We start from the raw sequence: 25,957 nt of genomic DNA, 5'->3' as shown, positions 1-25,957 counted from the left end.
CTGTAGTGCAATCAAAAGGCAAGTAACTGAGCAGATGAGCGGGCAGTGGGGGTTGCCTCCCACTGGCCCCGGCAGCCTCACTCCAGGGTCTAGCGTGACCTACGCACACTCTTCCTCCCACCAGCCTTGGCCCTCGTCGCCCTCTCGCATCCCCTCACTTCCTGCACCACCAAAGCTGCTTCCCGGCCTTGGGACCCCCAGCATCCTCCTGGAAGCATGACTCGCGATTTCAAACCTGGAGGCCTCATCCCTGCCAAGATGAAAGGTTACCCTCACTGGCCAGCTTGAGTAGATGAAGTTCCTGATGGAGCTGGAAAGCCACCCACAAACGAACTACCTATTTTCTTTTTTGGAACTCATGAGATTGCTTTTTTAGGACCAAAGGACATATTTTCTTCCTCTGAAAAAAAGGAAAAGTAGGGCAAGCCAAATAAATGAAAACGTTTGAATGAAGGTTTATGGGAGGTATGTAACAATCCAAAAGTTAAATTTTCAAGTTAATAGGCCTCAACTAAACAATCAAATGTGTCATCTGATGTTGAAGTTAAAGAAAAAGAAAGCAGTGTTTCAAAGGAGGATGCTGACCATGAAGAAAAAGCCAATAATGTGGATGTGACTAAAGCAATTGATATAACTACTCAATTTATTTCAGCATGTATCCTTTGAAGCCGAGAATCCATTGATGTTTCTCACTTCTTCTCTTTTAACTTCTGGCTTCCAGAAGAGGGAGAAAGAGAGAGGCAGATAAACAAGTAGAAAGGAGTCGTGACAACAGCAACAGTATCTGTTAATCTAAAAGTGAGCCCAAAAGGAGGATGCCTTGCAGCTATAGAAGTCAAGATTCCAAAACCAAGAGGTAGATCCAAAATGGTGAAACAACCTTGTCCTTCAGAGAGTGACATGGTAAGTGAAGAAGACAAAAGTAAGAAAAAGGGGCAAGAGGAGGAAAAAGCCTAAAAACAGCTTAAAAAGGATGAAGAAGGCCAGAAGAAAGAAGATAAGGCAAGAAAAGAGCCTGACAGAGGGGAAGGAAGAAGTTGAATCAAAAAGGAAAAATTTAGCTAAAGCAGGGGTTACAACAACCTCTGATTTAGAAGGAGATGATCAAAAAGGTGAAAAGAAGAGAAAAGGTGGAAGAAACTTTCAGGCTGTTCATAGAAGGAATATGAAATGAGAAATAAGCAGGGATAGAAAATGCAAACAAGTAGAACAGATGGAAACTGAGCAGCAGAATAAAGATGAAGGAAAGAAGCCAGAAGTTAAGAAAGTGGAGAAGAAGTGAGAAACATCAATGGATTCTCGGCTTTAAAGAATACATGCTGAAATAAAAAAAATTCACTTAAAATCGATAATCTTGACATGACAGATGCATTGTGCCTTGGATGCACTTGCTTCACTGCAGGTCACAATGCAACAGGCTCAGGAACACACAGAGATGATCACAGCACTGAAAAAAATACGGCGATTCAAAGTTAGGTTATTTCCTAAAAGTCTACCATGTTGTACAACAAGTTTAAGAACATGTGTTTGGTTGGTGAAGGAGATTCTGTGATCACACAAGTGCTGAATAAATCTCTTGCTGAACAAAGACAGCATGAAGAAGCAAATAAAACCAAAGACCAAGGGACAAAAGGGCCAAGCAAAAAGCTAGAAAAGGAACAAACAGATTCAAAGACTCTAAATGGTGGATCCGATGCTCAGGACAGTAGTCAGCCACAGCATAATGGAGACAGCAATGAAGAAAGCAGAGACAACTGCGAGGCTAGCACAGGAAAAAGCCATCCAGTGAAGAGAGAGAGACTGACATATTTCTGCAGGATTCTACACTAGATAACTAGGTTGGCATACTGGAATAAAAAAGAACACTTGAGAAGTTTGCAATGGTTTTCATTTGAAATATTTAGACTGCTGAAAGTTTTAAATTTTTATAAGCATAGTTTTGATGTTTAAAAGGGAGAAAATCCCACTGTCTTTGTTTAAAAGTAATTAAACACTATTGCTATGTGTACTTGTGCAGTATTACAAGCTACATTATACAGTAAATGTGGGAAAAATCCATATAGAAAATGTTAAACTACTTTTCCAGACATTATGGTTGTAGCATATTTCCAATTAGTGTGTGTATGTTAATGTGTAATTGATAGTAGAAAAAGGTTACATTTTAAAAGCTGTTACTTATATAAATCTTTCCTCTTTTTCCAAATATCGTGTATTTTGTGCATAGTTTTTACAAGTCTTGGATTTACCTGTCTTTTCATTGTTTGTGGGTTTTGTAGAAGTTGATCATTTTTATAGTAGATAAAATGTTACTTCTATACAAGTACTCACTCTTTTCTTTTATCAAAAGTTAATTTTAGGGATACATCGCCATCTTGGATCCAAGAGACAAGAAAATTCATGTGTACTGTGAAGAAAGGTCATGACTCTATGATGAGGATTGATGGATATACGTTACCTGAGAAAAGAAACTACCAGGTGACAAGCAGCATGTTTGGTGCGTCAAGAAAGAAGTTTGTAGAAGGGGTCGACAGTGACTACCAGGAGGAAAACATGTACTACAGCAAGTTTTCTCAGTTTTTGCATGGGTCAGAAAAAGATCTGTTTGCACCACCATCTACATCAGGTCAGCTGTCTGTCTCAATTTGGGGCAAGTTTATATGGGCAACAAAGTGCACTAGGCCTTCCAGTGAGGGTGGTGGACAACAATACCCCACAGCTAAATCGCAGCTTATCACAAGGCACTCAGTGAATGAGCCACATCATGCCAACAACGATGTCACTGCACACACCTCCCTCTCCAAGCAGGGTATTTTGCCTATGAGTCCTAGGAATATGATGAACCACTCCTAGTGGGTCAAGACACTGAAATTCCTAGCAGGACAAATAGCATGAGCAGTTCCAGGTTAGGGAGCCCCAACAGAAGCTCGCCAAGCATAAAATGTACACCAAAGCAGCAGCCTTCTCGACAGCCTTCTACTATGAACAGTATGTCTGGATTTGGAATGAACAGGAATCAGGCATTTGGAATGAATAACTCCTCATCAAGTAACATTTTTAACGGAACAGATGGAAGCCAAAATGTGACAGGATTGGACCTTTCCGATTTTCCAGCATTACAGGAGGGAAGGAAGTAGTAACCTAACCCTGTTAATAAACCCTTTGGCCGAGAGAGCTACTTGTGTTGGAATGGTAACAAAACCAACAATGAGCAATCACAGGACTTTCAACACACAATGAAGATTTTCCAGCATTACCCGGTTCTAGCTATAAAAATCCAACATCAAGTAATGATGACAGTAAATCTAATTTGAATATGTCTGGCAAGACATCAAGTACAGATGGCCCCATAATCCCTGGAGTTAAAAGATCAACAACACAAAATAATAACCAGCATAAAAAGGGGATCCAGGTGTTACCTGATCCCTAGCATTCCTCAAGGGATGGTGATGGGGCAATTTGGAATGATTGGCCTGTTGACATTTATGAGGGCAGAAGAGACAGACCCAGGAATGGTAAACCTGTTTACCAATGTTAGGCCTCAATCTGAACTCTCCTGAAAATCTCTATCCCCAATTTGCCTCACCATGGGCATTGTCACCTTGTCAAACTCAAGACATAGACTTCAGTGTTCCATCTGAGTACTTAACGAACATTCACATTAGGGATGAGCTTGCTGCAATAAAGCTTGGCCAACATGGAGAAGACCTTCTCTTCTATCTCTAGTACACGAGCGGATAAGACGTATTACAACTTTTAGCTGCAATAGAGCTTTCTGACTTTCATTGGAGATACCACAAAGAAGAACAAGTGTGGATTACCAGGTCATCAGACATGGAGTCAACAATGAAAACCAATACATATGAGAGGGAACATATTACTTCTTTGACTGTCTTAACTGGAGGAAAGTAGCTAAGAAGTTCCATCTGAAATGCAACAAAGTAGAAGAACGGCCACACTTGCCATCCACCTTCAACTACAACCCTGCTCAGCAAACCTTCTGAAAAGACTTGCCTTTCCTCGGGCTATGGCTGTCTCAGCACAATACTCAACACAACTGCAGAACTGATGTGGCTCAGGCACCCTGGTTTTAATTCCTTGAGGATCTGACAATTAGCTTATGCAAAGGGTCACCATTTGAGATCCTGCCTTACTAATTATGTGCTGCCAAACAATTAATTTGTAATTTGTTTTTCTCTAGTTTGTGCAGGTTCTGAATTTTTTCATTTATCTTCTTTTTCGCCATCAGACAGACTTGAATCTGTAAAGACAAGCAAGTACACTGACAGAAGTTTACTATTTAGTTTCTGAAATGTAAAAAAGAAAACCCACAAAAGACTCAAAAAATTAGACCATGAAATTTACATTGTTCATTGTAGCACTATTGGTAATAAAATAACAAATGTTTGTGTGTTTTTATGTGAAGATCCTTCTTGTATATCATTTGGAAAGATTAGCAAGGTCTGCTTTCTTCATTTTACTTCCCCTTCTGTTTTTGAAAGGCAGTTTTGCCAATCTTATGCAAGAATATCTGACTGTTCAGAAGAAAGATATTGCCACAATCTCTGGAGGTTTCCAGGGTTGTGTTATTACTGAGCTTCATCTTTCCAGAATGATCAAAACACTGTCCAGGCTTTGTTATGATTTTGTAATAAATGCGTACTTTTAAAAAATTTTTGGACATCACATGAATAAAGGTATGTATATACAAATGTGTACATATTATATATATGACATCTATTTTGGAAAATGTTTGCCCTGCTGTACCTCATTTTTAGGAGGTGTGCATGGATGCAATATATAAAAATGGGACATACCAGAACTGCTGGTGAAGGGACTTTATCACTGTGTGCACTAAAAGGCCAGATTTTCAGCAGCCAAGGATATCCGTACCCAAGTGAATGTGGTGGGACTTAACTGAACTGACAATTTACTCTGGCTGTTTGAACAGTAGCATTTCATAGGAAGACGAAGATCAATCTCGTATTTTCTGAGCACATAAAAGCTTCTTCTTTTTATAATAAAGTAGAAAAACTCTCAAAAAAAAAGGTTAATTTTAATCTCACAGTCTATATTATGCAACATTATCCTGCTTCTTTGTAACAATGTGTGGTCTGTTGCTTTTTTTGTATGACAACTAGCTTTCCAACTAAAGTTGAACTGGCAATTCTGTGAAGCAGAAAACTTGTGTTAATTTTTTAAGATAATTTAGTTTTGTGGCTGGGAATCCAGTGAAATCATATGACTTTCCTGCAGAGAGCAGAATGGGTTATAAATTGGTATGAATCTGGCTTTAGGGTTATCAACCCTCTTGAAATCAACCATCAGATATCCTTTATAAGCACTAGTAACTAAATATTGAGAACTACTAGATGAAAGTTTATTTTTGAGAAATGTCTCAAGTTTCTAAATTAAAAAAAAATCCGTGATGCTCATGCAGTAAACATAAGTAAAAACTATATAAAGAAACTAGCCCATTTGAAAACATGGCTGTATTAGAAAGGAATTTTCATTTTCATTTATTTCTACATCATGTATGTGACAGGATTGCAAAGAGAGGAAACTTAAGTTGCTTTGAGGCAGTAGCCAAAATGAGTCACTATGTACTATGATAGTCTGTATATTCACATATATGGACTTAAATCAGGGTGAACCAATGTTAACAAAATTAAGAGTTCTAAGACATTTTGAGTATTAGGTCAGTGAATGTTTTTCAATAGCAAAAAGAGACTTCCAACATTTTAAAACTATATGAATCTGGGAAAATGATTTAATACAAGGTAGAGTTATACTTGAAGCCAGTGGTTTATAAGTTGCCAATAAAAAAAGTTTGTCCATCACAAGCATTGCCTCATAGATAATTGTTTCCATCTAATTTTGAATCACAATAATTGGATTTCTGCTTTTGAGGAGCTTCACAATGGAATTAGGACCCACTGTTTTGAGGGAACTCTGCTATTATATTATATAAGCCAGTTACTATCTGTTTTGATTTGGACAGATTTATTCTAGTTAAGCCATAGTGTCAACCTGTAAACTTGTCTTGATTAAAGAATTTTTCTATCAAAAAAAAAAAAAGGCAACTAACTCCTTAGGAGAGAGGTCGATCCCATTGAACACTGGAACACTTACGTACATGGTTATCTTGACCGAGGAAGTGACGTTGCTGCTAAGGAAGGTGACCTTGATGTTAGTGTCCTTGTTTCTCGTTTCCTGCAAGTAGAACTCCACGAGGCTGTGATGTACTAGGAAAGCAAAACAGCAGAGGACTAGGGTAAAGGTCAATGGACGCAATAAGCAAAAAGCCCCCCAGAGCAGCTGTGCAGTTAGGAATCTCGATTCTACCTCTTAGGAGTTGTGTGACCTGGAGCAAACTGCTTGTCATCTCAGAGCCTCAGTTTCCCCAAGTATAAACTGCAGATAAGAATAGTAGATACCCGACAAGTCTGAATGAGAATTAAACGAGTTAATACATACAAGGTCCTTAGGACAAGACCTGAAGTATTCAATAAATGCCAATTATTATTACATATAATGCTAGAAAGTCTCACCCTTCCCTGTTTGGTGACATTATCATGGCAGAGTGATCTTGCAAAGATCGCTATCATATATTAAATCTGCCTATCATATATTAAATAATTCATTCATAATTTAATGCGTTCAGTGTCAGGGAGCCAATTTGTGTGCACAGGAGAAGACTAATGCCTCTTTTCTTCCTGCGGCATCTGGTGAAGCGGCCCCTGGACCGTGGGGCAGCACAGGGATGCTGGAGCTCTCAAAGTGGATGCCATAGACGTGGACTGGGTTAGCAGCCCGGCTCACGGTGATACCTCTGGGGCCTGCTGCCCCTCTGGCAAGAGAGGTTAAGGAGGATGACAGCTTCCCCAACACCCTACCCTTGCCTTTTCTAAGGGGTAGGCCCACCTGGTGGCATTTTGCGGTAACTTTGGTCTTGAGAGTATTTTTATGTCCTCCTTTGGCAATTGAAACGTAGCTAGAGAAAAATCCTTCATGTCTCCCCTACTTGTACTTTTTCATTTGTTGTGTTAATGGGAGAATATTGGGGAGGACAGGGAATGGATTTAGGTAGACTGAGCACCAAGAGGGAGGAGTACAACAGCCCATCTGGGGTCTGTCACAGACTAATCGACAGGTGCCAAAGTGCCAAGAACCCACAGGAAGAGAAGAGAACAGAGCATTAAATGCTGCACCTTTCTGTCTTTCCCAGATGCTTATTATAGGACGTAGATTGTCATGGTGTTAGATTTTTCCACCCAGCTGTGTAGCACTGGGCATGTCACTTAGTCTCTCAGATCCTCTGTTCCCTCACACCTACCTCTAAGAATTTGCTTGTTAAATGAGCTGATCCATGTAAAGAGCCCTCAGTTGACTTGGTAACCCACTTTGTTCCTGGAGGTAGTCATGGATTCCCTGGGCTTGAAGGTAGAAACACCCCTATCTACTTTTCTCCCAATTTCCCTGATTGACAAAGGGAAGGGAACTATTACTGATGGGTTCCAGTCACTGTGCTGGTGATGCCACGTATACTATTTCATTTTATCTTCATAATTTATTCTTTGAAATGAGTACTGTCATTGTCCCCATTTTCCACATAAGGAAATAAAGGATTAGAGAGGTTCACTTGCTCCTCAGCATGGAGCTGGTGACATGGGTAGCTGAGATTTGAATCCAGCTGTGTGTGACTGCAGAGTCTGAGCTGTGGGCTCCACATCACGCTGCACCAGGCCCGTTAGCACCAGGAACGTCTCCTGCCACAAAAATCCCCCCAACAACCTGACACAAGCTGATTTGAAAATCAATTAAAATTAGGGTACCATATACTTTATCACCTAAACAAGCACACTTTTGTCCTGTACACATGATAAACCAGACAGGACTCCAGAATAACAAGCATAAACTGGAAAGTATAGTTAAAATGTAAATACATTCAGGAGGGATGATGGTTAAGACTATACTCTACGGATTCTAAGATACACTTTTCTCACATGTAACATCTTTTACAATCACCAACATCTTAGATTCAATGAAATGCAGTGCTTGGGGCACATGGTGAGCAGTTGGAAAGTGTACGTGAAGGGGAAGGAAGGCAGAGGGTGAGGTTTGATAGTCATCAGGGACCCTGACTTGGGAGGGCTGCCAGGGTGGGAGACACATAAGGTGGTGTGGTGATATGAAGCTGTATGTACCCCAGAAAAAACATGTTCTTAAACTTAATCCATTCCTTTGAGTGTGAACCCATTGTAAGTACGACCTTTTGATGAGGTTACTTCAGTTAAGGGTCTTCATCCTATTACTGAAGTCCTTTATAAGCAGAATGAAATTCAGAGAAAAAGAGAGAAAGCCACAGAGACAGCAGCCAAAAGCTGGACATCAACACAACCCAAAAGGGAGAAACCAAGGAGACGCTGCCCTGTGCCTTGCTGCGAGCTAAGGACCAATTCTTGCCAGCAGCCAGCCCTAGCATGCCAGTCTTCAGGAAGAAAGTTTCACCTTGACGGATGCCTTGATTTGAACTTTCTCTTAGCCTCAAAATTGTGAATGAATAAAATTTCCATTGTTTAACCCAATCCATTTCATGGTATTTGCTTGAGCAGCAAAAGAAACTAAAACAGACGAGCACCAAGAAGGAAGAAAGAGGTATGCAGAAAGGAGGATGCCAGGAATGGACTCCATTCTAGAGTGAACCTGCACTGAAGGACATCTTTCCATGGGGGTGAGGTAGGGGAAGGATCTAGGATCAGTATATAGATGCTAAGCTGTCCCCAAGTACTCATCTGCCCAGCTCTATCTCACACTACGCTTTCCTTGCAATGGGTTGGACTAGCTCTAGTGGTTCTGGTTCTCTCTAAGACCAGAGTTGCTGCTCTCACCTCCCACATCACCTTTGCCCCAGTTCTTTTCATCATTCCTCCCCTGCCGGTCTTTACCTCCCACCTTGGCCACCACACTGGTATGGACACAGCCCAAGCTGGAGCCCTGGACTCTGCTGGCCAAACAATAGCAGAACTTAGCCTGTGCACTTTTTTCCCACTCACCACAGTATGGAGCCCTGGCAGTAGTCAAGAGGTAGACGCTCACTTCCTTGGGATGTGGCTCTATCTTGATACCACCTTGTTCCATCAGACCTGGAAATCAAGAAGCAAAGGTGATAGAATCCTATGGACCATTTCAGGGTCCCAAGTCACCCACCCAAGCATTCATTACTTCATGCACCTATTCATTCCACAGACATGTACATTGTATGCCCACTATGTGCCATATGCTGCGTTAAGTCCTAGGAGTCAAGCAACTCAGTCCAGTGGAGGAAGTGGTGGAGGGGTGTGGGGGGGGATAAACACACAAATAAAGAAGTACATTTTTTCAGATCATCTGGCCCATTCTGGACAGATAATTACAAGAAAGTTGAAATTATGTTTCTAACTTGCAAAACAATCTGCTGACAGTTGTTTCAGTGGCATCTGTATGGTGTTCAGTAGGAGACAGTGAAACAGAAAGTGTTTGACCTGAAGAATAACGCTTGATGAGTGGGAGGGGGCATTCCAGACAGAGAACAGTTTGTGCAAAGGCACACAACATGCGAGACATGACATATTCTGGGAAGTACAAAGTCAGTGTGCTGGGGAGTTCAGTGCAAGGAAAGTGTAGTGTGAGATAGAGCTGGGCAGACAGTGTGAAGTGGTTGCTACGCCAGCTGGCCCATCACAGCTGGGGGAAATCATGAGGTAGGTCCAATATGTAGGAAACAATGATGATTTGCTTTACTATGGGAAGCTACCTCTACTTCAACATTTTGTCAAGCTGGTGTCCATTTCATTCATATAAATAATGACAGGCTGCTGCAGGTCTGAGTGACAACCAGGGATGGAAGGTGGGGGTGACAGTGGGGGAGGAATCCATTTCCACTACCTGGGAGTTTTCTCTGGAGCTCTTCATCCCCAGGACATTTGCAGCACTGTTCTACACAGGGTGAGTTAGAGACCAGATCCTTTGGCCTTCACCAGGAGTCCTTCTCCCCAGACTGGCCTGGATCACTTACAAATGCACCCAAGCTGCCCAACAATTAGGCACCCCTCGAGCTGGCATCTGGCTGGCATAAACTCATGCCTCTGAAGTGGGCCATGTGTGTCACTCTTAAGGATTACCCACAAAAACCTTGATTTAGGGTCTCCCAGGAGCTGGAGAATGACTGGCCTAGCTAGAAAGACCTTTGGAAAGCATCTGGTCTGATTGCGGAAAGGGGCTCTGGTCTATCTAGCAATATTTCCAAAGAGTATCCTAAGGCTGGATTTCCAAGCAAGAGGCTACATGTGTGAGGGGTGTGTATGGAGCAAGCAGGGCAGCAGGGAGCAGTATAGAGTGTGAGGCGTGGACACCGAGGGCCACATGCCATTTTCTTCCAGGTGAGGACAGGCTGAGCAGCTCAACAGTGAATTTTTCCTTTCCCCATTTGGATAGATTTCTTGAGCATAAGAGATCAGGGCTTAGGTGACAACTAGCAAGACTTAAACTTTCCCCAAATTGTCAAAGGAAGTCAAAGGGATGGCATTTTACCGATCCTTGGACAAGACAGCAGGAAAGGGTTAAAGCAATCCAGGCAGTGTCCAGCAAGAAAGGCCTTGTAGCTGCCACAGGGAAAGGCCATCAATGGGCAGGACTTCTCCAGGGCACTGATGTAGAGATGCACAGCCCTCATGTGATCACAGATCAGATAATTGTACCCTGCATGGGGGAAAAAACAACCAAGGTTTTGGTCCAAGGCAAATGGAAATTTCCTCCCTATTACTGAATTTTCTATTCCAGCAGGCTGTAAGTACACAAGACATTCCCCCAAGCCTCTTTTTTGACTATCAACAGACATGGTTGCTACATTCACCAGTTTCCTTTCAATTTTCCTGAAATACATAAACTTATCAAGAAAATTGCTTCATTTGAGACCCATTCTTACATGATCATGCAAACTTTCTTTCAGAAAATGGGAGCATACAGAAAGTTGGAGACACTGACCCCACTTTTCAAAATCGATAGCCATCTGTGCTTTTTTTTTTAACCTTCTCCATCAAAACCCGTGCAACCAATTTTTCACATCAGCCCAGGAATGAGACACTCAAGGGAGTTAGCATCAGTTCATGATTAATCTCTGAAAACCAGTATACTGAGGTTGACCTGGCTACGTGACTGATACACTGAATTTGCCAAATATCCTATTTGCCAGAAACTTGGTTTGTTGTTGTTTACTACTTAAAAGTTTTCAGCAGCCCACACTGGAGGGACTGGCTGGGCTAAGAAGTCTACGGTGAGCCATGACCCTAGGGTTCTGGAATCTTTAGACTCCCCCTGCGCCTTGGTTCCTCCTCCCTGGGACCAGCAGCCAAGGCTGAGCTGTGTGTTGACTTTCTTTAGAGGTTGGGACACTCTCTAGGTCCCAGCTCCAAGCTGCTGCAGGGAGCTGGGCAGAGACAAGCTAAACTCTTCTCAAACTGTGTCATGAAGAAAATACGAAAAGTGGTCAACAAAAATGGCACAGAAATTGTCAAAAGCCATTTAAAGTATCCCATCTGATCAGAATTGCTACAAAATTTATAGTTAAAAGAAACATGTTTTTGGAAAATCAATAAATGTGGTAAAGTAGGTTAGTGATTACTCAATAAAATTGACAAAAGAATTCTTAAAATGTTAAAAATGTGGCAAAGCAGAAAATGACTAGAACCATAGTAGATAGAAATCAGGATAGACAGAACTCCCATATGAAATGCTGATATGTTGATTTACATACATTAGAAGAATATAAGAAGACCAAACAACCCTGTGATGCTTAGCTTTTGACAAATTTAACATTTGATGCTAACAAGAATATATTCAATGATTATATTCAAAAAGAGCATTCCAGAAGAATATATTTATAAGAGAAGAAATATATATTCATTCAATGTGTATTCAAGAAGATTATCTTGAAAACGATTTTGGAGAACTGTTAAGTTTAGTAAATTTGGTGAAATGGTCATGCAGTGGCTTGATCCTTCAGCTAGCTAGCGTCTGCCACAACTGGATCTGTAGAGGATGTGGCTAGTGTGGATGATGCCACAAACTAGGCCCAGAGAAGAACAGAGGTTATTAGCTTTAGTGATGTTAGATGATCACAAGAGTTAAGACAAGTTGGGAGGGCAGGAAACAGAGACAGTCACTGATAAATATGACTCAGGCTTTTAATTTCAGGCACATGACTCCCAGAATTCCTGGGCTCCATGGACATCAATTCAAGTGCTGTGAGAAAGGCATTACAGGACATTGCAAAAGACCCTGTAAGAAAGATCTTCCATAGCCCTTACTGGTTGGCTCAACCAGAGGCTGTTGGATAATTCCCGTCTCCGGAGTAGCCAAACTCAACTGTCTCTGACTTTCCGACCTGCATGAATGAATGTGGGACAGCCGGGTTGGTCTTGGCCTCCATTGACGAAGTAGTCCACGTGTCCGACTGGAATCCGGATACCCAAATCTGAAAGGAGGCAGCACCTGATTAACTTCTTATTTCAGGGGCATATTTTCCAGGTCCCACACAGAGCCCACCGGCAACGGAGCCTGAGGTCTGTCCTCGGGAGCCCACCCACTCTCTGTGCTAAATTGCAGAACTAGTTCTCAGGAAGTTTTCTAACGGGATTCTCCATGCAAGAAACAATAGATTCATAAGATACTCATACTAATAAATTCCAGAAAAATATCCCTTAGCACAAGTTCTTATAAATCACAAAATGTTATGTTTGGCAAATTTTCTTGTTTAACAGTTTCTATTTTCCTTCAAAGACTAGTTCACAATAGATCAAATTTCCACAGTCTCTCACATAACATATTTTTATGCTCTCCTGATGTGACTACAAAGAGATGAGTTTAAGAGGAGTCTGTGGGCCATATCTCACTGCTGTGACCATTTCCCAGACTGTTCCTCAGACTGGTCAAGACCAGCTGCCAAAGACCCTGATTTTCCCCTCCAGACCATCTATCACTATTCTAAGTAACCGCTTGAATTTGTTTATGTCGTCCACCCAGTGGTTAAGGAATGATTTAGAGGTCATCCTTGACTTCTCCTTTTCTCTCACTCCTCACATTCAGCCCATCACAAGTCCGGTCAGCTCTACCTCTGAAATCTACTGTGAATCCTTCCACTTGCCTCTAGCTCTACTGCCACCACCTTTGCCAAAACCACCATCATCTCTCACGTGGACTCCTGAGAACACCCTCCGTCTGGCCTCCATATGCTTCCCTTAGTGCCCTCCTACAGTCTATTCTCTGCACAACGGCCAGAGCAATCTTTTCAAGAAGTCCAGAACACTACCCTGTTCTCATTTATCTTAGAATGAAACTTAACTCCTTGCCACAGTCAGCCTAGTCTGCCTCTCTCTTCTCCAACCTCACTCAGTTCCTCTTCCTCCCTTCACTGCATTCTAACTCCATGCTTCTGTTTCCTGGCTCTAGAACAAGCCAAGTCCTCAGCCAATGCCAAGCCCTTTCTGTTGGCCGCCCTCTCCACTTAGAATGCTCTTCCCCTCGCTCTTCTAAGGGCTGGCTCATTATCATCTGCAAAATCTCAATTCAAATATCCCTTCCTTGGAAAGATTGTTCCAGTGATCCCTTCTGAAATAGATCCCTTACTCAAGTCACCCTCAATCACATGACCTTGTTTATATCCTTCATAATAACAATCCTAATGTATAATTATCTTGTCTATAACGTACATGGATATAAGCCCCACAACAGCAGGGCCTTTGCCTGGCTTTTTCCTGAATGTATCCACAACACTTACACAGCACCTGACACATCCTGAGTACCTAATACATATTTACTGAATTAAATGAATGAATCCTATGTGGGCAGGGACCTTATCTGCCTTGTTCATTGCAGCATTTTTGTGCCTACCACATAGCATATGCTCAATAAATATTGATTGGATAAATGGGATGATTCTTTAAAAGTCATATCAGGAAGAGGCTCCAACTTTCAAGGGGCCCGAGGAGCCTAGCTCAGGTAAACAGGAACCTAAAAAGTCACCTAATTTAGCAAATTCAGGAACAAAAGGGCTTAACCACATAGCTAGACAGAGGACTGTAGGCTTTGGTTTCCTATCCATGAAGTGAGGGTGGGAAAGGGGATTGGATAATATTCCTTCCAGAATCAGGAATCTGAGCATTTTGGATGCTAAAAGAAGACTCTGACTAAAGGCAATGAGACATAGACAGCTCTCACTTGGCTGCAGGCCCTTCTAGTCAGGGACAGGAAGTTATTTTTCTTTGCACCCCCACCCTTACCCCCACTCTGGCACAGACTCCGTGGGTACTTGAGGAACTCTGCTGGAATTGGGCAGAAATGAGGAGGTACCCTCCCCCCTGGCACAGCCCAGTTGGACAGAAGAGTTTAATTTGGCCATTATGAATTCAGAGTTGGGGAGTTTTTCTGTGCCAGTCACTGCAGGAGGGGAGGTTCTCATACTCCACTGGATGGAAGGGCTGGGCTTGCCCTCCAGGGAGGAGGGAAGTGCTGACAGGTCCGAGTGCCTGCTCTAGGAGTGGAATGTCCCAAGCGCCTGGTCCAGGCACACCCAACCCAAAAAGACAGCTTGACTTTCCCATATACCATCTGGGCAGCAATGCCCTCCTCACAACTAACTCAGCTCAAGGTTTGGTGTTGAATCAGAGACTGAGATTCCCAACCAAACATTTTTGGTTCATGAGTAGGAAACCTCTTGACACTGCTGGCTAAAAATAAAACCATTCCTCTCAGTGGTCAGAGAGTGACAGAGCAATAATGAAATGTAAGATCATGCTGGTACACTCACCGTACAAGAGAAGCTCAGAGAGAAGGCAGATATGCCCAGGATCATGCTGCTGGATGCCAGCCTCCTACCCCTGCCTTGTGCTCACTCCACCACCCCAGGAAGCCCCCCACCCGGCTCACTGTCAGTATCTGTGTGGATGGCTTCCACAAAGAGGGCATCTCCGGCGTCCAGGCGCTCCTCCAGGCTGGCTCTGGTGTACTCTGGCCCAGCGGGGTCAAGGCCTGCAAGCACAGACTGCGGTCAGGGGCTCCTTTCCTCCCAGATGCAGGAGCCCTCCTGGGCCCACAGCACACCTACCCTAGCAGTCCTTCCGGTTCAGATCATGGTGGTCCCCAGCAAGGATCCAAGGGTTGGGAGGCTAGCTCAGGACGACTTTACCCAAGGAAGCCCATCCCTGCTGTCTCTTTGAGATAACCTCTCAATGACCCAGTTGCTCCAGCTCTAAAATGAGCTTGTAAACACCAGCCACCTGCTAAGGAGTAACAGTTAATGCGAGTAGTATTAATCCTCATGTAATAACAGTAGCTACAATGTTTTGAGGGTTGTTATGGATCAGGTCTTATGCTGGGAAGTTTTATAAGCATTATCTCTAGTCCTCACAACCACCATGAAATAGATATTGCTATCCCCATGTCTTGGTTTAGATATACTGCCCTGCTGCCAGGGGAAAAAAAAAAAAAAAAGCAGATCCAGTTATCACTGTGGGCAATTGGGCCTCATTCCACTGGGGATCCTCTGAGAGAGACTCTGTAGAAAATGGCTCAGAATTGTCCCTCTGAGGGGCCAGGAAGCTGGGCTATTTACCAACCAACTCTAGTCCCTCATTGATTGAGAGCTGTTCCTGTAGCGTGAGTTTCCCTGCACTTTCAGTATTTACTGAAACCGTCTAAAGGTGATTTCCACAGTGGGCTGAGGAGCTGCTACAACCCACTTTACAGATATAGAAACTGGGGCTCAGAAAGAAAAATATGGCTGGTTACACTGATATTAGAGATCATGAAATAACACAATATGATTTCATCAAAAGGATTTCAATAAATAGCTGTTAGTGGTAATGGATGATGATCATGGCAACAAAGGCTGAAGAGTCCCCTGTGCTGGCCTCAAAAAGGACATTTCCTGAAGGGTTAATACATCACATCTTATTTATTTCAGCAAATCAGTATACTTTTTGTATTTCATTATAGAAAGTGAACTTAGTTTTTGAGATTTATTTGCAAATACACTTTTTTCCTTTGGCACTATGGTCTGCTGACTACCTATCGTATTTGTGTTTTGGGGGGCTTGATGTATCTACTAAGAAAAATTAAGAATTACTTTTTCATGAAACGCTCTTAGCAGTCCTGCTTGTGTTTACTTTTTTAAAAAACTACAATGTTAGAATTGTGTGTATGGAAGTAATAAAAGTGCATCATTATTATAGTTTAAAAAAGTTGTACATGATACGATGTATTTTGTTTTTACTGTTTGTTCTTACTGAATGACCTATTTCCTGTCCCAAGGAAATCATGAATAAAATTAGGTTACATGTAGCATGTGACAGTGCAGTCTCAAAGAAATTTGTTTCATCTGTTTTATTTTACTGAATACTGTCTATCTTTGGTTATCCTGTTAAAGAAAAAGACAAGAGGAAAAAAAAAAAAAAAACATGGCCAGCAAAAAATAAAAAGACATTCCCAAGGCCCTCTCTAAGCCCTGGGGGATGGGCAGGGAGAAATGATGTTACCTGTGATCTGCCCCAACTGGCCTTTGTAGAAGTGTCCCACCATGCCCCCAACATGGGCCCCCAGGCTAACACCGATGATGTGGATCGAGGACTGCGACACGCCGAGCACCTGGAACAGGGCATCCACAGTGAGTTCCACGTGGGCCTTACAGTCTTGCCGGTTTCCCCAAGGCTTCGGGAAGCAGAGGGCTCTGGGCATGACGCACACACTGCACATGCTTCAGAGAGAAGGGCAGAGATCTCATCCCATTAGCCACTTGCCCTCTTCCTGGGCTCCCAGCCCTGACAATCCCCACTTTCCCTTTGGTGCCCACAGTGTGTGAGTCACCAAGATGGCTGTTCCCTCTTGAGGGACTACCATATGCCAGGCAATTCACACTCACTGTGCCTAACATGCAGCGGCACATTTTACAGAGGAGGAGCGTGAGGCTCACAGGGGTTCAATAGCCTGCAAGGTCAGCACTGTAAGGGGCAGCGCTGGGTTTTGAACCCAAGGCCAGCTGTCTAAAATCACTGGTTTGCTCTGCTTCCACCCTAAAGTTCCTCCTCATGTGTCGCTGCTTTCTTTCTGACCCCTCTCCCCAACATAAGCAACCACACCTCACCACTTACCAAAAGTTTACGGAGGAAACGGGAGATCTCGAGCCCCAGCTTAATCACATTGTCCACGGCTGAGAAGTAGACACCTGTAGACCCGTAGACCCAGTCCACTGCAATCACGTTAGCATCTGCCACGCGCAGCAGTGTTCTAATGAAGTTATCAATCCAGGAAGGCTTTGTTCCTAAAGCCCTACACGCGGAGCCAAAAAAAAAAAAAAAAAAAAAAAGATGGGAAAATTGCCTGCCAAGCTGATATTCATTGTCAAGGAAATTTTTCTTAACCCCAAATCCAGGAAAAAAACAAACCTCAGAGGAGTGGGGCACATGTGCAGTAAATCACGTAGCACTTGAAGCATAGGAAGGACATAATTCCAAGCTACAAGGGCCCCTGTCAGCACATATGTGTACATTATAAAGACAGATGCAGCCTTGTGCCAGGGTCAGACACTTTGTACAATGTTTAAACCACACAAACCATATGTACTGATCCTGTTTGTATTATTTGTGAAAAGGCAAAGATAGCTTTGTACCATAGAGTTGATTTGCAATCTTAATTTTTATTCTGGAATATAAGCTCTTTCCTTGAGGATGGTTTCATTTATTTATTTATTTATTCAGTCAGTCAGTCAGTCACTCAACAAACATTTATTGAGGACCTATGGGCCAAGCACTATGCTTGGTGCTTTGCAAGAAAAAAAGATAAATTAAATATAGTCCCTATCCTTCTGGAATTTAAAATATAATAGGACTTTTCTAGGAAAAGGAGCATGATTAAAAAATTTTCACAAAGTTTTTCCAAAGGATTGGGATCAGGAAAGAAGTTTTCTCAGTGACCCAAGGCATGGGGACACTCAGAGCATGCTTATGAAGACAGAGGAATGCAAACTGGATGTGCCCCATGGAATATGACTTTGGAAGATTAAGGAGTAGACAGCTCTATTAGCAACCTCTGGGTTGGGAGTACGCACTCAGCCTTGGATAGCGCCTGATTGTAAGATTTGCTAGAGGACAGAGTTTGGTACAAGGGCGAGGAGGTATCAGATAACTGTGGCTGGGCCCTTGTAGTCCAGAGATTTCAGGGGGCAGAGGGAAGCCAGAGATCAGGAAGTGGTGACTTTCTATGCAGTGTCTCTGTACCTACATCTGCATCAGATGCCCCCAATTCCATTTGCTCTCTAGTGCTACCATGTCACCACATTCTCCCTCCTGCCTCCCAGCCACCTTTCTGTTTCTGCCCTTCTCAGTGGTCTTTGGAGAGAAGATACTGGACAGAAGGATGATGATGGAATTAATACTCAGTAACTATATATTACAACAAAATTTGGACTTCAGGGCATTGGAGAAATTGAAAGAGATGTGAATAGCTTCTGAGAAACACTAATGTCTGGGTATGATAGAAATGGCAGCAGTTTCTTAAGTCATGAAACCAGAAAAGAAATGAAGAAGATGAAATAACATCCTGGGTAAAAACACTATGCTGTTACCAGCTATCTGATCACAGTCACTGGCTGAGATGAATCACACAAATCAAACTTCAGAGAGGATAAGACCAGTCAAACCATCCCTACAATCACCCCTTTATTCAGATGTGAAAACAGAAGTTCAATGTGCTTTAGTGACTGTTCAGGGTCACACGTATTTACTATTTGTGAGCCAGTAGATAAGACTAAGTGAAGGAGTGATGATTATCACCAACAAGAAGCAACTACGTAAGTGTGTGCGTGTGGATATGGGGCACCTGCAAAGACAGCAGAAGTGAGGGATGGAACATGGAATAGTCAGTTAATCCATCCCCTTTCCCGCTCCCCTCTAACTTCCTATGGCATTATGGCCACTTTCTAGTTCTTATCTGAGGAGAGTCTGCTGGTTGGTTAGCTCTTACCTGAATCCATGGATAATTATCTTGGTTCCCAGTGTGGCATTGAACCCAGCATTTTGGATGTCACTGCTTTCTTCCACTAGCTTCCCACAGCTAGGATCCGAAGGGGTGAAAAGGAGAAACTGGACTTTGAGATTGGTGCCTCTGAGGAGATTGGCATTCTGGAAGTCAGTGCAGTTTGGCTGTGGGGTAAGAGATGCATCCCCTATGGGGAGAGAAAACAAGAAACACCCTTGTGTTCTTAGGCTGGAAGGAAGGATGAAACAGAGACTTACAGGCATAAGGTTTATTATAAATCTGCTAGTGCAATAATCAGACTCACTTATTTATTAAAGTTTGTGTCAATTATGTAACCAAAATATGTGAGTATTTTTCATGCCTAAGGATAAAATACCAGAGAAGAATATGAATATTGCTCAACTAGAAGAGATGAAAGCTATGGTGAGATGAATGTCTATAGAGAAACCTGGGCAACCAAAGGAGCAATTGCCTTGGTGACTGGGCTCACTCCAGTCTGAACACCGGATGCCAGAGGATTTTTCTAAAGAAGTTGAACCTCTCACCCCAACCTAATTAGTTCGGTCCTGAGCAGCCCACAGCCAATCCATAGCCTTCCAGTGCCCAGCCCATGGCTGCCTGTCCAGATGGTAGAGAAGAGCCTTAGCAAACTACACCTACTCTGTAGCACCTTACTATATCCTTTGAAACTGGGTATTTTCTGGCCAAAGCCATTGAAGGGTCTTAAAAGATGCTGAACAGAGAAAGGCAGCATGAAACTTCAGCTTCCCAGGAGCTAAAAATCTGATCGATCTTCAACACCCAACATCTCACCCCCATGTCTACTATGATAAAAGGTGTGGTACCTGACTCCCAGTGCATACTACAGGGAGGAGACTGCAGGGTCAGCAGGATGCTCATTGACCCACAGCCCACAGCCCCAGTCGCAGCACTGTTAGTAGTTACCTTGCTGTTTGCTGCAGGACAAAGCAATTCACAAAATCTTTAAGCTCACAAACTTACACTTAGAGCTAAGAAGAGAGGTCCAGACTGCAGATTTTGGTTTATGTAGGTCCCTTCTAAGGAAACAGCAATTTTAGGTTGCTAGAATTGTTATCTGTCTTCACAGGTTAACTGAGGGACATATATGCAACAAGGGTGTGAATCTGGGGTGCACTGGGATGTGATTCTATGAGCAGATCATAGGGATCCCACCCTTTGAGACTATCTCATGCAGAGCAGCCTTCTGGAGCATCACTGAGGTGGACCAGAGGTTTTACCATCTCAGCTTTTGAGCCCTGGATCTGGTCCCCAAGCTGCCTTGCATCTCTTTCTGAGCAATCAGATCTTGGACACTCCTGGGGTCAGACCCACTCTGGGAATGCAGACCCTTGTATTCACCAGCCTGGAACTTGAGCTTCTACATTACATGAGAAAGAGGGATGCCCAATTTTACTACCTCATCTGCTTTACTCAGCCTTTGGCTTTTTAAAGAAAGGGTGCAGAGATAAGCTCAAGAGCATGCCTGTCCCCGAGTCTAGGGTTCTTTTTGTGCAGAGAATGGGCCCCAATGGAAGGACCCGTGCCCATCCTCAGCTTGGACTCTGGGATTTGCCCTTTCATTGTTGCAAGCCCTGATGTAGACAATCTGCAGAGTCAGCCCCAACTCCAAATCTGCCCCTCCAACCCTCAAACATGCACAAGTTCCCAGGGTGGTGCTGAGGAACTTCCAATCTGCCTACCACCCCAGAACCTTCACGTTCAGTTAATGAGAAAATGCCAAACTTTCTCTTAGCCCCTCTGCTATATTCTAACTTCCTGGTGGTGGTTGGAAAACATGTTCTTAAACTTAATCCATTCCTGTGAGTGTGAGCCCATTATAAGTAGGACCTTTGGACGAGGTTGTTTCAGTTAAGGCGTTGCCCATCTCAATCAGGATGGGTCTTAATCCTATCACTGGAGTCCTCAACAAGCAGAATGAAACTGAGACACATAGAGACAAAGCCAGGGGAAGCAAGAAGTTGAACAACAATGGAACTTGCAAGAGAAGACAGACGCCAAGAGAGGCCGCCACGTGCATTGCCATGTGACAGAGGAGCCCAGGTATGGGATCACCAGCAGCCAGCCCAAGAATGCCAGTTTCAGGAAGAAAGCCTTGCCTGACTGATGTCTCAGTTTTGGAATTCTCCTAGCTTCAAACCATGAGCCAGTAAAATCCCACTGATTAAGCCAACCCACTGCATGGTATTTGCTTGAGCAGCCAAGGAAACTAAAAACACTTCCCCTCTTCTAGCTATTCATCCTGGAATACAGTCACCTCAGCTACCCCCTAGGCATTCTTGGTGGCCACAATTTCTTCCACTGTGCTTACTGCCAAGCCCCTGACCCCACCTTTTATACATTGTACTACCACCCTAAAGCACAGGTCTGGGATCTTGACATTTTTTTCAAGAAGATTCACTTTTATTTACCAAAAAATGAATGTATTCCCCAAATTTTTGAATGCTTCAAACAAAGCAAAAGTCCCCTTTTGACCTATCACATCCAAATCCTAGACCTCTACTCAGAGGTAACCACTGGCAGACAGATACATTTCATTTTATAAAAAAATAAGTTTTATATATATGTTCTAAAAAAAAAATCCAAAACCTGGAGTTTTGAGATGATAGTATCAGACAATCTGCAAAGAATTACACTTTGAACATAGAGAAAAGAATAAACAATCACAGTGCAGATCACGGAGTGTTATGAAGCAATTGAAAGTAAATATATGATTTTTTTTTTTAATTTCATAATATGGGATTTCTTATGCCATAAGATTAAGTGAAAAGGGCAGGATGTAAAATTGTATGTATGTCAAATGATCCCAATTATGTGAACAAAACAAACTCATAAAGGAACTATGATTATGAAATAAGATTATCTAGAATACAACACATAGAAAACTCAATAAGTTGGAAAATATAAAAGAAAGGTTTAGAAGCATGGAGGATAGATTAAGACAGTCTAACTTACATCTTTTTAGAATTGTAGAAATAGAGAATTGAAGAAGGCAAATATTCAAAAAGATAATAACACCCGTTTTGGTTTACTGAAGCTACTGAAATGCAATATACCAGAAATGGGTCGACTTTTACAATGGGGATTTATTAACTTACAATTTACAGTTCTTAGGCTGTAAAAATGTCTAACTCATGGCATCAACAGGATGATACCTGGACTCTGGAAACAAGCTGCTGGCATCTGGGACACCTCTGTCACATGGGAAGGCATGTGGCAACATCTGCTGGTCCTTCTCTCCCAGGTTCCATTGCTTTCAACTTCTGGCTTCAGTGGCTCCTTCTCTCAGCTTCTCTGATGCTCTTCTCTGTAAGCATCTCTTAATTTCATCTCTTAGCTTCTGTGTGTGTTTTATCCTCTTATAAAGGACTCCAGCAAGAGGATCAAGACCCATCTTGAATGAGGTGGTTCATATCTCAGTTGAAGTAACCTAATCAAAAGGTCCCACCCACAATAGGTCTACACCCACAGGAATGGGGTACACAACAGTTTCAAACTACCACACAATGCCTCTCTTTTATAGTGCTTACTATGTGCCAGAACCTGTTCTAAATGCTTTACATCTCTTGGCTCATTTGATCTTTCATAAGATTCCTGTGAGGCAGGTACCATTCTTATTTTCCTTTCCTTATTTTCTTATTTTCCAAAGTTACATGGTCCTTAAGACTTTGAGCTTGGATTTGAATTCCTTGGCCATCTGCCTCCAGAATCCCAACTCCTAATCACTCTGCTATATTGGCTGAGAATTTTCCAGAATTGATGAAAGACATTACTCCTCAAATTGAAGAGGTAAAATGAGCCATGAGCCAGATAAAAGATAACAAATCTTATCCTAGACATACCAGAATAAAACTGCAGAACACTAAACACACTCAGGCAAGTTTTAAATTAACCATAAAAGGGCAACAAGTAGGCTGATAGCAGACTTCTCAATTGGCACAATAGCAAACAGAAATGTTGAAGAAAAATAGTTTTCAACCTGGAATCCTATTCCCAGCTAAACTATCATCTAAGAATGAAGAGAAATAAAGCCATATTCAGATGAAGACTGAGCACTAACTACTCATAGAACTGAGTGAAGTAAAAAGCAAAATCATTTTTCCGGAAGGAAGAAGTTGACTGCGAGAAGAAATAATGAGTAAAGAAATTGATATACATATTAATCTATATTAGCATTTATTATATAAAGCAACAATAATTATGATGACTAATTGGGGGGCAAGAAAAGAAAAGAGGCACTGAAATAATAGGAAACAATATTATAAAAGATTGTTACAGATCCTTGTATTATTCAGAAAGAAAATAAAGGTATTAATTGACTTCTGACTCTGTTAATTGAAATATATAGGTTAAAAATTTAAGAATACCAACTAAAAGAATAGCAGAAGAATGTATATCTTTTAAACTAGTAGAAGGAAAAAAGAGAACAGAGAAAATTGAATTAACCCAATAGAAGGCAAGAAAGCCCAGTGAAAAAGAGAAAAGAAAATTCCAAAATTAAAAGATAGAAATATATTAAAAATCCAAATATATGTAAATGGACTAAACTGACTTTAAAACATAGTGATTCTCAGATTAGATTAAAAAAGAATTCAGCTATATTTTAAACAAGAGACATTCTTAAAACTAATGGCACAAAAGAATTGAAAGTAAAAGAGAATACCAACCCAAAGAAAGGTAATGTAGCAATATTAGTATCAGGAAAAAAAATGCACCGAAGGAAATAAACATTATTGCAAGAGGGTCAATATGAGATGATGATGAGAATAATTTAGCTAGAAGATATAAAAACTTAAAACCCGAATACACATAACATAGCCTCAAAATAGCTGAAGTAAAAATTAACAAAATTACAAGTATAAACTGACAAATCTCCAATCTGATTGGGAGATCTGAGATATCAAGCCAAAGATAATTTAAAAAAAAGAATTAGAAAGGATATAGAATATTTGAACCACAGAAATTAATAAATTTGCTCTATTGGTCACACATGGAAACACACATCCACCAAATAGAGAATTTAGAGTCCTTTTAAATGAGCATATGTCACAATGCAAGACCCCAAAAACATCAATCAATATTATCCAGACAACATCAACTAAATAAAATAAGAAGTCAACAACAAAAGATATTTAAAAATACATACGGAGATTTAAAAACACCCTTTTAAGCCATGTGTGGGTTAAAGAATAATCACAATAGAAATTAGAGAATATTAAGGACTAAATGACAATAAAACGAATACACACGATGGCCAGACTGCTGCCATTACTCGGGGCTGAGCTGGCCTGGCGGAGCCCGAGCACGGTGAAGAGATTGTTTTCTGAAGACTGCCTTGGAGGCAGTGACGGAGTAGAGAGCTTGTGTGAAGCCGACGGGGAGCTTTCCGAATAACGTGGCCCTTCGCCATTAGCTTTGCCATGGCCACATTTTTCGCCAACATTCTCCTCTGGATTCAAGATGCAAAGCAGGAGGAGGAAGTGGACAGGAAACAAGTTCCTAGGCCTTGAGCCTGGAGGTAGAGAGTCAAGTGAAGCGCCAATGTGAAATCTTAGAGATGCCCTTCTCAAATGGGGAGAAGCTGAGGCCTCACAGCCTCCCCCATCCAGAGAGACCATGTATCTGCCCTCAGCTGCTCTGTGGCAAGGCTTTTGCCTCCAAGTACAAGCTGTATAGGCACATGGCCACCCACTCGGCCCAGAAACCCCAACAGTGCATGTTCTGTGATGTTTCATCAGCAAGGACCAGCTGCAGAACCACTTGCAGATCCATGACCCGAATAAAGAGGCCCTCCACTGTTATGAGTTCAATAAGTACAATACAAAGCTGGGCTACTGGAGCACCCAGCCATGCACGCTGCCAGCAGCAGGAACCTCAGCTTCAAGGTGTGTCTGCAGACCTTCAAGAGTACCCAGGCCCTGTTAGAGCACCTAAATGCCCACTCAACTTGGGTAGCAAACGGTGCCAATAAGAAGCACCCCTGTGACCACTGCACCAGTAGTTCTATACTCACAGGCTGGAAGGACTTCCTGTGTCAGTACTGCGCCCAGTGGTTCAACCGCAAGGACCACCTGATGTAGAATGTCAAGAAGAGCCACTTGCAGGAGCAGCTCAAGATTAAGACAGAGCCAGTAGACATGTTAGGCCTGCTCAGCTGCAGCTCCACAGTCAAGGTAAAGGAAGAGTAGAACCCTGTATTGTGCAAGGCCTCTGGGGATGTGATGGTGGCCAAGGCCTTCCCTGGCATGTTGCCTGTGGGCATGTATGGTGCCCACATTCCTACCATGCCCAGCTCAGGCATGCCACACTCCCCGGGTATAAGCTACCCCCTGGAATCCTCACTCATCACTTCCCAGCTCAGCTTCCTCAATATACCAGCTTGGATCTACTTCATACTTGCCCAACAAATTACACAAAATGGAGGTGGATAGTCTTCTGGCAGAGCTTTCAGGAAGCCAGTTTCTCTCATCCGCCTCACCTCAGCTGGCAGCAGCTATGGCCCTCCTAGATGAATTCCTGCTCAATAAGAGCCCCACCAGCCTCTGACACCCTCTGTGCTACTAGTGTTGACTTCTCTAACTTACTGGGGTTTCTTCCTCACGACCTTACCCCATGTAACCCACCTGGGGCCACAGGAGGGCCAGTCATGGGCTACCCCCAAGCCAAGGCACAGCCCCTGACCACCACTTTGCAAGCTCAGCCTCAAGTTTCCCCAGGGGTTAGGGGGGTCTGCTGAACTTTGGGCCTCTGCAAAAGCAACACACTTCTCAATAAAGATGAAAATGAAACTAACCTCTTGTTTTAGAAGTCAACATAATTATCTTTCGGGTAGCAGTGACTAGGAAGGGGTATG

General features: G+C 42.5%; 1 protein-coding gene and 3 pseudogenes across 2 annotated transcripts in view; 3 read left to right on the top strand and 1 right to left on the bottom strand.

Moving 5' to 3' along the window:
• The window catches only part of PLA1A (phospholipase A1 member A), a 42,483-nt gene that overhangs the window by 5,523 nt on the left and 11,003 nt on the right, over nucleotides 1–25,957 (bottom strand). Inside the window, exons 2-9 of one of the 2 annotated variants that reach the window (XM_037836119.1) lie at nucleotides 19,051–19,252; nucleotides 17,181–17,358; nucleotides 16,569–16,677; nucleotides 14,962–15,063; nucleotides 12,422–12,511; nucleotides 10,570–10,737; nucleotides 9,054–9,143; nucleotides 6,134–6,242 (exon numbers count right to left, since the gene is read on the bottom strand). In XM_037836119.1, the coding sequence (XP_037692047.1) occupies nucleotides 6,134–6,242; nucleotides 9,054–9,143; nucleotides 10,570–10,737; nucleotides 12,422–12,511; nucleotides 14,962–15,063; nucleotides 16,569–16,677; nucleotides 17,181–17,358; nucleotides 19,051–19,252 (1,048 nt within the window). Of the gene's footprint in view, nucleotides 1–6,133; nucleotides 6,243–9,053; nucleotides 9,144–10,569; nucleotides 10,738–12,403; nucleotides 12,512–14,961; nucleotides 15,064–16,568; nucleotides 16,678–17,180; nucleotides 17,359–19,050; nucleotides 19,253–25,957 lie in introns of both variants that reach the window. The other variant, XM_037836112.1, reaches the window with a different exon arrangement.
• Nucleotides 217–1,838, top strand: LOC119534091 (annotated as a pseudogene).
• On the top strand, nucleotides 2,398–4,001 carry LOC119534066 (annotated as a pseudogene).
• LOC119509764 lies at nucleotides 24,525–25,878 on the top strand (annotated as a pseudogene).

This window comes from Choloepus didactylus, chromosome 1, assembly GCF_015220235.1.
Source record: "Choloepus didactylus isolate mChoDid1 chromosome 1, mChoDid1.pri, whole genome shotgun sequence".
NCBI lineage: Eukaryota > Metazoa > Chordata > Mammalia > Pilosa > Megalonychidae > Choloepus > Choloepus didactylus.
This window is presented reverse-complemented; position numbering and strand designations above follow the sequence as displayed.